Source organism: Hemiscyllium ocellatum, chromosome 16 (assembly GCF_020745735.1).
Source record: "Hemiscyllium ocellatum isolate sHemOce1 chromosome 16, sHemOce1.pat.X.cur, whole genome shotgun sequence".
In the NCBI taxonomy this organism is placed as follows: Eukaryota; Metazoa; Chordata; class Chondrichthyes; order Orectolobiformes; family Hemiscylliidae; genus Hemiscyllium; species Hemiscyllium ocellatum.
In genome coordinates this window covers 69,226,730-69,243,682 of record NC_083416.1, presented here as the reverse complement: position 1 = coordinate 69,243,682, position 16,953 = coordinate 69,226,730, and the positions used below count along the sequence as shown (strand labels likewise).

The 16,953-nt window shown below is 42.1% G+C and overlaps 1 protein-coding gene across 2 annotated transcripts in view; it reads right to left on the bottom strand.

Annotated features, from left to right (window-relative positions):
* fat2 (FAT atypical cadherin 2) overlaps positions 1-16,953 on the bottom strand; it is a 161,524-nt gene that overhangs the window by 14,152 nt on the left and 130,419 nt on the right. For both annotated transcript variants that reach the window (XM_060837352.1, XM_060837353.1), the window contains exons 14-21: positions 15,815-16,204; positions 14,222-14,436; positions 13,218-13,355; positions 11,563-11,706; positions 7,789-7,986; positions 6,263-7,067; positions 2,060-2,214; positions 211-661 (exon numbers count right to left, since the gene is read on the bottom strand). In XM_060837352.1, the coding sequence (XP_060693335.1) occupies positions 211-661; positions 2,060-2,214; positions 6,263-7,067; positions 7,789-7,986; positions 11,563-11,706; positions 13,218-13,355; positions 14,222-14,436; positions 15,815-16,204 (2,496 nt within the window). The remainder of the gene's footprint in view (positions 1-210; positions 662-2,059; positions 2,215-6,262; positions 7,068-7,788; positions 7,987-11,562; positions 11,707-13,217; positions 13,356-14,221; positions 14,437-15,814; positions 16,205-16,953) is intronic.

Here is a 16,953-nt window from a genome sequence, read left to right as displayed (position 1 = left end):
TCAGGATATGGATCAAAAAGCATTAGCTTAGCAACAGGTCTTCATGGATGAGCCAAATAATGAATGTCAACAGTTCTTTGAACAAGGACAAAGTGCACAAACACATTGCACTGTCAAGTAAGCTTAAGAATTGTCCTTTAACTCTCCTGCAGCCAGAACTAAAATCCCAGTCAAAGTTATTAATTGTGCTTTTTGCCCCAGTGCACTCACCTCCAGATGGATTTTCAGTGCATGTTCCCCCATTTTGACATGGTGCCCCTGAGCATACTTCAATAAGGGGACAACAGGCTTCGATTCCCACAGATGTTTCAACCACCACAAAGTGTTCATTTGTTTCTTCATCTTTTTTGTTATCATCCCCTTGGAATCTAATGGAGCCAAGACAGCCTTTAAAGTCCTTGATGACTTGTTCATGGTTATCGGGTGTCAAGTGTTCCTCAAGAACTTGACCACCGAAAAACACAAAGTCACTTCTGTGACACGTCCCCGAAAGTGCAGCAGAGGCTACATGAACTGAGTCCAGCTCCAGAGTTACTGACAATGCAGTTACCTCAACTATAACTGAATGCCACAGCCCATTGTTGACTGGTGTGCCGTTTAGTGACAAAACTCTTCTCGTTCCATCACAGACATGAGTGAGTATCAGATCTCCATTGATGATCTGTAAAACATAATAAGATTTTTCTGTGAATCTGCTAGGTTTCTGGAAAGAATTATAATATCCAGTCTCTTTTTTGATATCTTCTGTGCAGCCTCATCAGCATTCCAAATTCCATCATCTAAGTTACAGCTTCATCAGTTCCTCTCTTTTTTTCAGCAAAGTTCCAAAGTATTACTTAATTTCTCACTACATTTAGTCTATCTTCTACCATCAGTCATTCTCTTTAATATATCGATCTCCGTAGACTTGTTCATTCAAAGGCTATCCTTGCTAAGCTCACTTCTTTTGCCATTCTAAACTTGAACTCACCTAGCATTCTTCTTTCTGGATCTTAACCTCAGCAAGTTCAGCTCATACATGCTCCCTATCTTCCCTAACCTGCATTGGCCTCCAGTCTAGCAATTGTCCAGCCCTGTAATTCTCCTACAACTTTGCACTTCTCTGATTTTGGCCTCTTGTACATGCTCAATTTTTACCTGCCCTGCACCTTTGGAGACTCTGACTTCCATGACCTGGGTCCAAGGCTATAAATTCCCTCCCTCCTTTTAAAATACACTGTTAAATTCAACTCTTTGACCAAGCTGTCGTAGTACCTCCTTATGTGGCTCAGTGTCAAAACTCATCTGATAACGCTCCTCTGAAGTGCCTTGGGATATTTGATTGCATAAAGGCACAGGCTACGATTCAGTTATTTTGCCGACGTATGTAAAAATCTTTCTTTCTGTTGACTGTGACAATGAAGTATAACCTCCCTGCATAAGATTCTATTGCAGCATTTCCCTGTCTGTCCATTATTCAGGTATCAACAGAGACGTTCTCCCATTGGTTTTGAAGCGTCAATGATCAGCTTTCTCCTTAGCCTCAGTGACTTTCCTGATCTCAGTGGAACTTCCTGTTCACTCTATTCAGCTTTCCTTAAATCTGAATAGATTACCCCCTCTCAATCACACATTTAAGCTTCTTAACTCTATAAATTTTACTGTCAGCAATTACATTACAAAATCAGGGTTCTCAGGCACTCAAAAACATAATTATTCTACTGTTTTATGTGGAAAATGTCACGAAATCAAATGCCCTCTCTTTCCAAATTACACCTAAGTGGTAATAATTAGGTGAGTAGGGCATTTGCTGGAATTCTACGTGTATCAAAATCTCAACTTAACCAAAATGCACGTAAGAAAGGGCTTATGCCTGAAATGTCACTTCTCCTCCTCTTTGGATGCTGCCTGACCCATTGTATTTTTCCAGCACCACACTCTCGACTCTGACCTCCAGCAACTGCAGTCTTCACATTCTCCTAGCACATACGAAGGCCTACAACTTGAATTTACTGTTTGTTTGGCCCAAAGTTTAAACAATTATTTAATCCTATGGAGACTGAAAAGGCTGTGCTTTTACCTCGAGAAGACTGGAATCAGCTCCATTGGTGTACAGCACCACTGCCTCTGACTGGACAGTCTGTAAGCGAAAACTGATTGTTGTTTTCAGTGGAACTTCTTCACCCAGGTAACGATACTTCATATAGCTGTCACCAGTGAACCTCAGAGAAGAATCTGAGACATTAAAACATCTTGTTGTAGTTTCAACTGTCACAGTAACCCAGAATTTTAAATGGACTAACAAACATCACAGAGTTTGGAGATGCTGGTTTTAGCTTTGCCACAAAACACATTTATTACTGATAACTTTCATTTCTATCGTGCCCATGAAAAGTACTCAAGAGTCGTAGAATCATAGAGATGCACAGCACAGAAAACAGACTGTTCGGTCCAACTCATCCATGCTGACCAGATATCCCAACCCAACCTAATCCCATCTGCCAGCACCCGGCCCATATCCCTCCAAACCCTTCCTATTCATATACCCACCACAATGCCTTTTAAATGTTGTAATTGTACCAGACTCCACCACTTCCTCTGGCAGCTCATTCCATACACGTACCACCCTCTGTGTGAAAAAGTTGCCCCTTAGGCCTCTTTTATATATTTCCCCTCTTACCCTAAACCTATGCTCTCTGGTTCTGGACTCCTCAGCTCTAGGGAAAAGACTTTGTCTATTTATTCTCTCCATGTCCCTCATAATTTTGTAAATCTCTATAAGGTCACCCCTCAGCCTCCGACGCTCCAGGGAAAACAGCCCCAGCCTGTTCAGCCTCTCCCTATAGCTCAAATCCTCCAACCCTGGCAATATCCTTGTAAATCTTTTCTGAACCCTTTCATGTTTCACAACATGAAAGGAAGGAGACCAGAACTACACGCTAACAAGAGGATTTTAAACAAATGACACTAAACTCGTTAAATATTACATCAGATGATTAAAAGCCTGGTAAAAGAGGTGGATTCCCCCAAGTGCCCTACAGAAGGAATGTGACTAAAGAGACAGAGAATTGTTGGAGGAAAATCCAGGTTTATTTTTTAATCATTCATTCATTGTGGGCATTGCTGGTGAAGCCAGCTTTTATTGATCATTCTTTAAAATCTGCAGAATTGAAGGCACAGTCAGCAATGGTGAGATGATTATAATTAAGAACGGTCAAGAGGACAAAATTAAGTGAGCATAGATATCTGTGGGGCTGAAGGAAATTTCAGAACAGGGAGAGAACGGACCATGGAGAGTTTTGGAAACATGGATGGGATTGATAAAGTCAAGGCATTGACTTGACCAGGAACCATACTGGATCAGTGAGAACAGAAATATGCGAGTGCAAATATGTTGTAGTTAATAATAAAAGGACTCTTAGAATGGACTTGGTGAACATTTTGTTTCGCTGGATAGCTACTGACGCAATTTATTTGCAATGTGATCGCACCCTCAGAGCATTCTATTTATCTGCAGTTAGTTTATGAATTGCTTGAATAAGATTGAATTCCTAATGGGAGAAGGAGATAAGTAGCTGCATGAACATTTGTAAATTAATTTCTTGGTCTAACAGTGTTTCAGGAGTCTCTCTTCAGAATTCATTAGATATCACAGTTCAAAGATTCTAGATATGTTCAACTTCTGACAGTGATCATGTCAGCCCAATGAAGCTAACAAAAAGATTTATATCTATAGCAGAACGTTAATCTGTATTGTCTACTAACCTCAAGTTACACTTCAAGTTTTTTGAAAAATTATCAGCAGGTTCAAATGGAATGAAAACTTTGATTTTAACTGATTAGCAACGAGAAGGAGTTAATGAGATTTTTTTTCAGCTCAGTGAGTTATAATTTGAAATGCATTGCAAGAAAGGGCACTGGAAGCAATTTAATTGTAACCTTGAAAAATGGTTAAAAATGAAAAAAAAATTTGGAAGATAATGGGAAAGGGCAGAGGACTGGGACTAATTGAGCATTTCTTCCACACAGCCAGCACAGATAGCCAGATGGACGGACTGATATTCTCCACGCGATATGAATCTGTATTGGAACAAAAGAACTCTGAATAAGAAGGCAGTTGCATTGCTCTGACTGAAGATTGACTGGACCTTGTAAATCTGCTACTCTCAGGCAATGGGCAGTACAAAGTTTCCTAACACAAAAAAAAGGTAGACTTTCTGTTGTTTCAAGTGAGCAGGTTTTTCAGTGTATTTGCCAGTTTTGAATTTCAATTACCTTAACTAACAACGTTGCTCCAAACTACAAAACAAATATAGTTAATTACATGTTCAATAACACCAATGAGATTTAACATATTGTAATTTTTAAGAAATTATTTATTCACGGGGTGAGAACATCATTGGCTAGGCCAGCATTTATTGCCCATCCCTAATTGCCCAGACAGCAGTTATGAGCCAACCACATTGCAGTAGGTCTGGCGTCACATGTAGGGCAGACCAGGTAAGGATGGTAGTTTCCTTCCCTAAAGGACATTAGTGAACCAGATGGGATTTTCCTGACAATTGACAATGATTTCACAGTCACCATTAGACTCTTAATTTCAGATTTTTATTGAATTCAAATTCCACCATCTGCTATGGCAGGATTCAAAGGCGGGTCTCCAGAACATTACCTGGGTCTCTGGATTAACAGACCACTAGGGCTACCAGCTCCCCTTCTATCACTCCTCCACAACGACTTGTTATGGGACAAACCAGGATAAGCAGGGAATTTATATAATGGTGACTAGCATTTTTATAATGTTCACAGTATCCCAGACAGAATAATGAACATTGACCAGTGAAGAAACTGATAAAGGTAGTGGTGAAAAGGTGAGGAAGAGGTTTGGTGCAATTAAACCACAACTGAAAAGGTAAGTCCTAATGAAGAATTTGAAAGTCAAGGAAGCAGATATCAAGATGGACAGAAAGCTTTCCAGTCGACAGTGGCAAAATGGCTGAAGCAAGGGCAGTTGAAGGTGGAGCAGATGGAGCAGAAAATGATTGTTGAATGACCATAGGAATCTTCTGGGATCATAGAGCTGGAGATGTTCTAAGAGGCAAGGTCACAGAACGATTTAGTTGAGGGAAAGAGGTGTGATGCAGCTGTTTGGAGGTGTTCATATCACTTGTTAAATGTTATGCTATAAAGCACAGATGGAACATTGATAGACTGAATTGCACAGTAGACAGCATATCGTCTGTATATCAAGACAATAATATGCAGGTAAATCATTGATCAAACCTATATTCAAAAGAACAGTTATCTATATACTTCGACTTGTTGAGTGACACTAAGATTCATCTCGATATCTGTGTAAATAATATTTTAACTCTATTTAGACTTTTGGGGCTTCCTCATAATGCTCAGTGAATAAATATACTTCCTGATCCTGAAGAAACAGAAATCACAGATTTAGTTCTCGGGGTTGTTGAGTTTGCTGTGGTAGTAGTGAAGGTCTTATAGTTGACTTGACAACTTTTGGAATGTATATATATATTTTATAACCTGCATATGTACACATTTATGTAGATACTAGGCTCAATCATGATGCCTCCCCCCATATGAAATAACTTGCTGTTTTTCACAATTTACATGAATGTAATTTCAGTTTTAAGCAGGTTAGCAGAGGTACTTTAAAACATGATTTGGAGATGCTGGTGTTGGACTGGGGTGTACAAAATTAAAAATCGCACAACACCAAGTTATAGTCCAACAGGTTTACTTGGAAGCACACTAGCTTTCAGAGTGCCGCTCCTTCATCAATCACCTGATAAAGGAGCAGCGCTCCAAAAGCTAGGGCATCCTATTAAACCTGTTGGACTATAACTTGGGTGTTGTGTGATTTTTAACTTTGTACTTTAATACAAGTCTTCACATAGATTTTTCATTTATACATTGCCTTTCAGAAGAGCTGCGTTAAAAATCATTTGAGTACTGTTTGGTCAGAAGTCTCTGTAATGGAGGCATGCAATGGCAGCCAATTTCCAGGTAGAAGTAATCACTTTGCAGGGGTTGAAGAATAAACGTTAGCCAGGACACATACTGTGGAAGGACTCACTCTGTGCTACACTGGAATGCATGCTTACCCATTATGTGCTTGAGTTTATGAAATGGCAGAACCCAAAATCTACTGACTCAGGGTGAGAGTGCTACTGCTGTGTCAAGGTAGACACCTCATAAAAAAAGTAGAGGGAAAATTAGACCAACACCCTAATTTAATGATCGTACAAAGAAATCTTACCATTACATGAGCAGGGCTGAGAGTGAAGATGTCGGGGAACAATGAAGCTTAGAATTGTTGTTGTGTACGTTAATACATTTTCCATATCCAGATGAAATTTCCCTTTGCAGTGTTGTCGGGCACAATTGAGATTGGAACAGCGGTGAACCACGCTCTCTATCTGAATTCCGTCCCACTTCTCCAAGTTCTCAGCAAAGGAAGTGAGCTTCTGCTGCAGAACGTCAGATTTATAAAAAGAGCCTTCTGACTCCTTTATGATCAGAAGCACGTCTAAGTTAGGAGAACCGTGTGCTGGCTGCATACTGATGAGCTCAACATCCTGTTTGGTAACCTGGAGGAGTTTTGCCAGGGATCCCTGAAATTTCTGCCAGTGATCGCTGATGAATTTCTCTGGTGTGAGCTGTGCCAGTTCCACCAGAATAGCATGGTCAAGTATGTCTGGTGTCACATGCGTGACATGCACTTGAGCGCCCACTGTGGTGATGAACTTGCGGTCGGTGACACTTACATTGAATGAATAGTGTCCTGCCTCTAAGGCACGTTGCGCCAACACTTTGCCATCTGCACCACCAATGGAAAACAAGCCATCTGTCATTAATCCTGGCACTGTGCTGTATGTGAGAGTATCGTGAAGGTCAAGGTCTGTTGCGTGAATTTTTCCAATGAATCCTCCAGGGAACTTGCTGTTGGAGGTCACAATGAAGACTTGCAGTGGATACACTGACGGTGGATAACGACTTTCTTTAGTCACTCGAATGTTTATAAAAGATGAGGATGACAAAGGTGGCTGACCGCTGTCTGTAACCTGAAGAAAATAATGACTTAAAAATAAATGACATTGTGTCACTTCTTTCTCCCTCTTTCTTGCTACAGTTATTGCAGACAGGATTTAGTGAGAAAGCATACTAGCTTAACAGTTCTGAATGTGTGCCAATATGAGACACTGCCTGACTCTTTGAGGCTTTCATTTGCTAAACCAGCAGATGTATCTAATATCATAACCCACTGTTTAATCTTTTCCAATTCACAATGCCTGAGCCTGCAAAGGTGTACCTGTAGTTAAATGGATTATTAGAAACATCAACTGAAGTCTTATTATACTTGGTATTGAAGCAAAATACCTGGAGAAGTTCATGTCTGTGGTGAATGGAATAATGTGTGCTCTAATGAGATTGTTCAATGTGCAAAGAATAGGGCAGTTATTCAGCAGGGAAATCATCAATGGCACTATTGTTTGCTAATTTTGTAACAGTGCCAATTTAGGATTTGCCTGAACAGGTAGGAGGAATGCTGTTTAGTGCAGCAGAGATAATATTCAATTGTATCTTCGAAGATCTGATGGTGCAGGTAAGGTGATGTGTTGATGTTGTTCTATGTTTATTCATCGCCAGCAGCCGAAAGATATGAGGGCACCTCGTAAAAGTTGACCGCTCTTATTGCTGATATGGCAAATTGGCAGTCGGCCTTTTAACCGAACAGTCGGTGCCTTATGAAAGGATTTAGGGTGTAAGATATTTTAGATTTACCTGAACTTGCAGAATGTATTGGTCCCTCACTTTCTGTTGGAGGCGAGCTTGCGTCTTCAGCAGTCCCTGCTGATCAATGTGAAAGTTATTCCCCTCATTGCCGGCTGTAATCGAGAAGAAGAATGGTGGACCGTTGGAGTCGGAATCCCGGTCTATTACCAACAGTTGCAATACGCTCGAGCCTATTGCCTCATTCTCCTGAGAAAGGAGAAATCACCTTTAGTTTCTGACAATTTTGCAAAGAGAATTAATGATCACATGGCATTAGTGGTCACCATTACTTCACTACTGCTTTGGTTCTCCCTCATTGACTGTCCAGTTTCGGCCTTTCTCCATTAGTTGAAAATACAGAAACACTATCATTCAAATGGATGCCGGCTCTTGCATGTAACTGTCTCCACTTGGGCTCCCAATGAATAGGCCGGATGCTTATTCTCCACATCTTTCTTATCCATTCCTTTCCTGTTGGATTTTGTCTCAGCGTTTCATCTTCAATCAAGACTAAGATTTCAATTCTGTCTTCTTTCCTGTGCATTAATGGCAATTGCAGACACAGGGCTGAAGTTTGTTGAGATGACAGGAACTGAAAATGTGTTGCTGGAAAAGCGCAGCAGGTCAGGCAACATCCAAGAAGCAGAAGAATCGATGTTTCGGGAATGAACCCTTCTTCAGGAATGAGGAAGGTGTGCCAAGTAGGCTAAGATAGAAGGTAGGGAGGAGGGACTTGGGGGAGGGGTGTTGGAAATGCGATAGGTGGAGGGAGGTTGAGGTGAGGGTGATAGGCCGGAGTGGGGGTGAGGGCGGAGAGGTCAGGAAGTAGATTGCAGATTAGGAAGGTGGTGCTGAGTTTGATGGTTGGGACTGTGACAAGGTGGGGGGAGGGGAAATGAGGAAACTGGAGAAATCTGAGTTCATCCATTGTGGTTGGAGGGTTCCTAGGCGGAAGATGAGGCACTCTTCCTCCAGGTGTCGTGTTGCTATGGTCTGGTGATGGAGGAGTCCAAGGACCTGCATGTCCTTGGTGGAGTGGGAGAGGAGTTGAAGTGTTGAGCCATGGGGTGGTTGGGTTGGTTGTCCGGGTGTCCCAGAGGTGTTCTCTGAAACATTCCGCAAGTAGGCGGCCTGTCTCCCCAATATAGAGGAGGCCACATCGGGTGCAGTGGATGCAGTAAATGATGTGTGTTGAGGTGCAGTTGAATTTGTGGCGGATATGGAAGGATCCCTTGGGGCCTTGGAGGGAAGTAAGGGGGGAGGTGTGGGTGCAAGTTTTGCATTTCTTGCGGTTGCAGGGGAAGGTGCCGGGAGTGGAGGTTGGGTTGGTGGGAGGTGTGGACCTGACAAGGGAGTCACGGAGGGAGTGATCTTTTCGGAACGCTGATAGGGGAGGGGAGGGAAATATATCCCTGGTGGTGGGGTCTGTTTGGAGGTGGCAGAAATGACGACGGATGATATGATGTATATGGAGGGTGGTGGGGTGGTAGGTGAGGACCGATGGGGTTCTGTCCTGATAGCGATTGGAGGGGCGGGGCTCAAGGGCGGAGGAGCAGGAAGTGGAGGAGATGCGGTGGAGAGCATCATCGATCACATCTGGGGGGAAATTGTGGTCTTTGAAGAAGGAGGCCATCTGGGTTGTTCGGTATTGGAACTGGTCCTCCTGGGAGCAGATGTGGCAGAGACGAAAGAATTGGGAATATGGGATGGCGTTTTTACAGGGGGCAGAGTGGGAGGAGGTATAGTCTAGGTAGCTGTGGGAGTCGGTCGGTTTATAGTAAATGCTTTTCAGCAGTTGGTCCGTAACCTGAGCAAGAGTAGAATGTGCCCACTGCCTCAATCCTTTCAGAGCCTGGAATGGCAATGTGGCATTGAGACAATGGGCACATTCTACCCTTCCCAGTAACAGGAATCCCTCCTAGAAAGCTGACAAAATCTACCTCCGGCCCCATTCCGGCCTATCACCCTCACCTTAACCTCCTTCCACCTATCGCATTTCCAATGCCCCTCCCCCAAGTCCCTCCTCCCTACTTTTTATCTTAGCCTGCTTGGCATATTCTCCTTATTCCTGAAGAAGGGCTCATGCCCGAAACGTCGATTCTCCTGTTCCTTGGATGCTGCCTGACCTGCTGCGCTTTTCCAGCAACACATTTTCAGCTCTGGTCTCCGACATCTGCAGTCCTCACTATCTCCGGAGATGACAGGGGCCCCAACACCAGTTCAGAAAGCTTGTGGGCAAGCTCTTCCTGGGGTGACCAGTCAGCTGGGAGGAAAATCGAGGGCTTCCTGGTGAAGAGCGTTTGCCCGAAACGTGATTTTCTTGCTCCTCAGATGCTGCCTGACCTGCTGTGCTTTTCCAGCACCACTCTAATCTTGACTTTGATCTCCAGCATCTGCAGTACCCACCTCCGCCTTTCTACGTTTTAGGCCAATCTGGCAACTGATAGTTACTATCAGGACTTCTATCCCTTTAAGAGGCCCAAGTCTGCCTTGACAGTGACCAGTTAGTAAAGAAAACCAGCAGCTCCACTGCCTTAGCACTGCCACTGGGTATGTGGTAACTGCAGCGACTACACTCACTTGTTGTGATGGACATGACCCTTGCAATACGCTGACTGAGATTGGGTTAGTTTTGCATCTTGGTTGATGGAGCTGGGTGAGGGAGGGGAATTCTGAACTCCTCCACTATCTGATTAGCAGACCCCCTCAGGAACAAATGCAGCATCCACCTAGCAAGCTCTCCGAGTGGCAGAGGGCACACCCAGAACTGGTAAAATGCCAGTGGTGCCAAGGGATGTCCTTTATTGGCTACTTAAGTGTCACAAATGGTTTCCATCAGTTTGAACTTATTGCACAGAAGGAAGCTGGATTTTGTCAGCTTTCTAGGGATGGGAGACGGGATTCCTGTTACTGGGAAGGGTAGAATGTGCCCATTGTCTCAATGCCACATTGCCATTCCAGGCTCTGAAAGGATTGAGGCAGTGGGCACATTCTACTCTTGCTCAGTTTACGGACCAACTGCTGAAAAACAAGACTATCATAGATAGGTGGTTGATGATGGGCTAAAGGGCCTCTTTCCATGTTGCAAAGCCCTATGACTCCATGACTCAAATATCCACAAGACGTTGGGAAAAAAATGGTCACCTCTGACATTCTGCAGCTGTTGGTTGGAAGAGTTGTTAGACTCTGGCTGAAATGAACACTGTTGACATACAACAGATGAAGAGCAGTAGTGATAAAATATGTAATTCTTGCTAACCCACGATCACTACATTTACTTCATGCCAAACTGTAGCTTCCTATGCTAACCCATTTTAAAACTGGAAAGCTGTATCATACACAAAAACAGCTGGATTGAATAAAATAACATGATAATCTACATTGGCTCCTGGTTTAGAAATACCTCAAACTTAAAATTTTCATCATTTTTTATAAATAGCTTCCTGCCCCTACTCCCACCAACTATAACCTCCTGCAGTCTGACATCCCTCATTTCAATCAATCCTGAATGGACAACCATGTGTTCAGGAATCCCGGACCTAAACTCTGGAATTCCTTTCCTAAACTTTTCTGCTTTTCCAGCTCTGTATTCTCCTTTAAGATGCTCCTGAAAACCTACCCTTTTGTTCAAGATTTCAGTCACCTGCCATAATACCTCCAGATGTGAGAAGGTTTTGTTTGATAATGCTTCTGTGAAGTTCTCTGAATTCTTTGATACATTAAAAGTGCCATTGAAGTACAAACTGTTATTATTAAGGTCATGGCTGAAATCTAATAACTTACCTGAATTACCACACTATAGTTGAACTGAAAGAACATTGGTGGATTGTCATTTACATCTAACACTTGGATGTTGACTGTAGTGTGACTGAATAGCGGAGGCTTGCCATTGTCTGTAGCCCGGACTGTTAAGGAATAACTAGATATCTGGAGGAGAGACAGTAATCATCATAGACCGTTTTACATTTATAACAAAGTAAACTTAAAATACTTACATTGCTTTATTACCACTCTGTGCAGGTTACAGCAGATAAAATATACATTTCTTGGGCTTCACTGAGTGAATGTATTCGAGTGGTGTTGTAATGTATCATTTAATGTAGGGAAGTCCCATGTTTTTCTTAGTCTGTGGTCTGTTCATTGGACTAACAGTGCAGGAGAGACTAGTGATAAAATTGGCCCCAGCAACCTTGGGCAAGGGAGGGGTACAATACATCATCTGATGTTCTCAGTCCTAATCCTTTTTTGATGACAATGGTTGGCAAGTGTTACCTTATGGACAGTTTTCATGTGCAAGTTAGGATAGGCTTTGATATTTCCAGCAGTCAATTAACCTGTCTCTTCCCAGGTGATGAAACATTGGATGGAAGCCAGAATCAAATGTGCACAATAAGAATCCTTTGAACCAATTGTCAGCAAGCTCTGCTGATGAACAATCTACATATTATTACATACACAATATTTCCAAAAGTAGGTAGGGGTGGCATGGTGGCTCAGTGGTTAGTACTACTGCCTTGCAGCACCAGGGAACCGGGTTTGATTCCAGCCTCAGATGATTGTATGGAGCTTGCACTTTCTCCCTGTGTCTACGTGAGTTTTTCTAGGTGCTCTGATTTCCTTCCACAGTACAAAGATTTGCAAGTGAGTAGGATTGGGCATGCTAAATTACCCATATTGTCCAGAGATGTGCAGGCTAAATGGATTAGCTATGGGAAATGCAGGGTTATAGGGTCGAGGTTGGATGCCCTTCAGAGGGCTGGTGTAAACGTAATGGGCAAAATGGCCTGCTTCCGCACTCTAGTGATTCAATGATCTACTGCCTTTTGAATGAAGAAGACACAAGGTAAGACTCACATGCACTGACTGTGACAGTAACAAACACAGGATGCCTTCTGCAAGGTCTTAAACAAAATATCCTGGTTCCTTGGATTCTGCCTGAAAGCAGCCTGCTCTGTGGCTAATGTTGGGCAACTGATTCACATTTTCTTCAGCAGCATTAACAGATCCCAATTACTGCCAATAATATTTTGTGGCCATTTTTAGGATGAAGTCTTCTTATAACCAGTACAGCCTGGAAATGATATTTAGCTGTGACTTTGTTAATTCAGTCTGAACCTTTGAAATAAAGTAATGAGCCTCATGTCTTTTGCATAGTAAACATGATTTCTGACATCAGAAGTCCAGGGTCTTCCTACCACTGTTTCTGACCAAAACGGGGACTGGTATAATTTCTTTCTGCTAATAATTTGAAGTCAACTTTTAGAGCTGGAAGAAGAATTTTCACATTAAATGCTCTGACAAATTTCATCAGGAAGATAAATATCCTTGTCCATTATGCCACCCAGTGGCTACATTCTTATTCGGTGACTATACTCTGGGAAGGACGATGGTTTATTGATTGTACCTTCTTGGATTTCTGTGATATATTTTCTACTTACCTCTTCCCTATCAAGGTGCTGCGATAACACAATCTCCCCACTTTTCGAGTTTATTCTAAAATGCTGGTTGGGATCACCATCCAATATTGAATATTGGATTCGGTTGTTTAGCGGTCCATCACTGTCAGCAGCTGTTACCTAATGCAAATGTAAAGAGAAAGATAGAGGACAAGATGAGCGGACAAGTCCTGTCTCACTTTATTGAATGAATTAATTATAATTCAGGAGCAATCTTTAGTCTTAACAGTAGACTCTACTTGGGAGTTGAATTCTAGCTCAGAGCAAACAGACATTAAATTATATTGTTTTAGTCATTCACAGAACATGGGCATTGCTAGGTAGGCCAGAACCCATTGCCCAAAGGGCAGTTAAAAGGCAATTGTATTCCTCAATTGTAAGTGGGAGTCACATGTAGTCCAGACCATGAAAGGATGGCTGTTTCCTTCCCTAATGTACATTAATCTAAATTAGTGAACCAGCTGTGCTTTCCTCAAATGATTGTCTTGATTCCAGATTCGTATAGAATTCAAATTTCACCATCGCCTATGGCAGGATTTGAACTCCAGAATATTATCTGGGCCTCTGGATTGATAGTCTTACAAAAATGCCACTTGGCCACTGCCTCCTCATTTGGAATGAAGAGATCATTTCATTTTATATCCTATCAGCCCAAAAGATTGAAACTTGACGTCTGCATGGGAGTAGACACAAAACAATTTTATAGCTACTTGAGTTCAGAAGAAGTCATATTGTGCTTGAAACACTAACTCTATCTCTGTCTCCACAGATGTTGCCAGAGTTTTTCTGTCACTTTCTGTTTTTTTATTTCATTGTTTGATGAGCTCTCAGTCAGATCTCATGTAATCATATTTGGCAGGTGGGTAGAGAGACCGAATTGTGCAGCTATAACTTATTAATGATCTTTTCCAATAGAAATTTTGATTTTATTTCCCAGTCTGATTTCTATTTGTAAGATAATGAAAATAGAATTTTTGTTTACTTACTTGTAGAACCAACTCCTCATGAGCAGCATCCTCACTGATTTCAGCTCTGTATACACTATGGCTGAATTTTGGCGAGTTGTCATTAACATCGGTGACATTGATGATCACCATTGTGCTGTCACTGAACAGTGGCGTTCCCTTCCTATTGCCTTCAACTGACAGGTAATACTCATGGCAAGATTCATAGTCCAGGCTTTCATTCACATACAAGGCTCCTGTACACAGAATTGGTCATTGTTTTTATACATCGATTAACTTTAATGGATATCACTTCAAAGCTATTTCAATCCTTTTCTCACTGCCTGTCCATGATTAACAAAGTACGAATTTTAACAGGCAGAGAGCCATTACATAACTCTCAGTCCAACCCAGGTATAATGGACTCTATTTTCTGAGGAGTGACTATCTCACACGGATTGTCCCTCTACCCCAAGTACTTTACAAAGGGAGAAGTTCCACGTTTTCAGAGAGTAGATGCTGATCAGGGCTCCTGCAGAAATGCAGAGCCATTCTTCCATTCCAACAGTTCCCTCTAAGCACAGAAGTGTCAGAGCAAGGCAAACCAGCAGTCAGCTGCTGTGTAATGAAATGTAAAATGCCAGCAGGGTAGGATGCCAAATGGGAGAAATCAGATCTGGCAGGGATTGGACGGTGGTTCGTGGTTTGGTGATGAGGGGAGAGGTTTTGAACTGAGTGGTATGGGTCCAGGTTGGGTCCAGTGGTGGACATTTGGGTGAGGAAGGGTTGGGTCTGGATCAGTTGGTAGGAGCATGGAGTTGGTTGTTCTGGCTATGGGGGAGTAGGTTGGATGGCTCAGATCTGTTGTAGGAAAGGAAGAGCCCCTCAGAGGTGGAGGGAGTAGCAGTCTCGTCTGGGAATAGGGGAAGGTACCAGGGAACTACTGGATCAGGGACTACAGGGGATGTACGGGATGGGAGGAGCTGCAGTTGGGATTGTGTGAGTTAAGTATGGAGTCAGTTGAATAGTTGCTCAGGGGTCAGAGATTTCCTGAGTAACTATTTACTTAATTTCATCGGAAACCTTTCAATCATCCTACCACTGATGCAATAAAGACCTGAGCACTTTAGTTATGTGTTGGACATGCTGCACTTCCAATCTACGTAGGGTTGGTATTAAGTATTGTTAGAGTTGATTTGACCACTAGCCCAACACCTGGCTTCACAACATGTTCTGGCTCAAGTAAGTAAGTTCATGTCTAAACTTGGCCTCATGTACTAATATTATATGTGAAAATATCCATGACGGTCCTTGGAATATGAACTGCTTAAATAAGCATAAATACCCAGTAGTTTAATGATAATCTTCCTACCCACTAACAGTCCATACACTTTGTGTGGCATGATGCTCTCCTGTGCACCTCACACACTGCAAGTTCCTATTTATTCAATGTTATGTACAATCTTACACAGCATGATCACATATCAGTAAGTCCTTCATTTATTGGTATTTCTTGTACAACAGCGAAACAAAATATGGAACTAACAGACAAACTCTTTGCATATGCTCAGCAAATATTGCAGTATTAAATCAGCTGCTTTCAGAACAAAATAGATTTAAAACACACAAGTTTACCTGTTTTGGCATCAATAAGAAACTTGCCATGGTCATTGCCATTTGTAATAGTGTAAAGGATCTGTGCATCGTTAGTGGCATCTTGGGTTAGTGCTGACACACTCAGTATCTCTATGCCTTTGCTCACATTCTCAGGGATGCTGGCAATGTACTCCTTTTGTATGAAGACCGGAATGAACTCTTCAATGCCAATGACTGAAACCACCACATTGACAAATGAAGAGAGTCTCTGTGGAAGGCCATGGTCTGTGGCCTGAATCATCAAGTTAAAAGCTTTCTGCTGCTCCTTGTATAAAGATTTTGCCAGATATATGACACCTGAGAGCTCATCAATAGAGAAATATTCATTTGCCGAGTCCACTAAGGAATATGTGACTTCTGCATTGAGACCTGTAGAGGTGGAAAACAATATTAGGAAAGAATGACCATGATTATCCTAACACAAAGTTTAAACCTGGCAGATGGAGGACAGCTTGAGAATCTCTTCCATGACTCAGACTCAATCTCTGCAACTCAATAATGAAAAGGTAGCAAATTCACCTTAAGTCACTTGCACCATCATACTATGCTACCAACGACCAATTCTGCAAACCCATTTCATGGCTCATTTAATGTACACGTACGTTAGCATACTCTGGGGAAGAACTAACCCTTTGCTATACATACTCAGTCCAAGAGAAAAGTCTTCAGTGTCTGCACATTGTACTGAGCGAACACTAACTCTGTTCCATCATACAGGAAAGGACAGTGAATACTTACCCATATAACAAACCCTTCATCCACACCTTCCTGCTCATTGAATTATCCTACAAGTTGTAAAACTTGCAGAATTTTGGGTCTGCTAGATGATCTGCTATCAGTTTTGCAGTTGGGGAAATAACATCACACCTCCAGCAACCCCAGAGGTCATTAAGACAATAAAGAGCTTAAACTGAGCTTGATGGAACATGAACTTTGAATGCAATTTGGTTAAACATGAGTTTAGACTCTGCACATTCAATCTGGAGCTGAACTTGGCTCTGAATTTGAAATCACAGGTTTGACAGAGATGAATATTAATTTTGAATATAGTGAAAACTAAATGTAACAATGCTAAATGAAATATATTAATGATTAGTCAATGCAGAACAGTTCAGCTG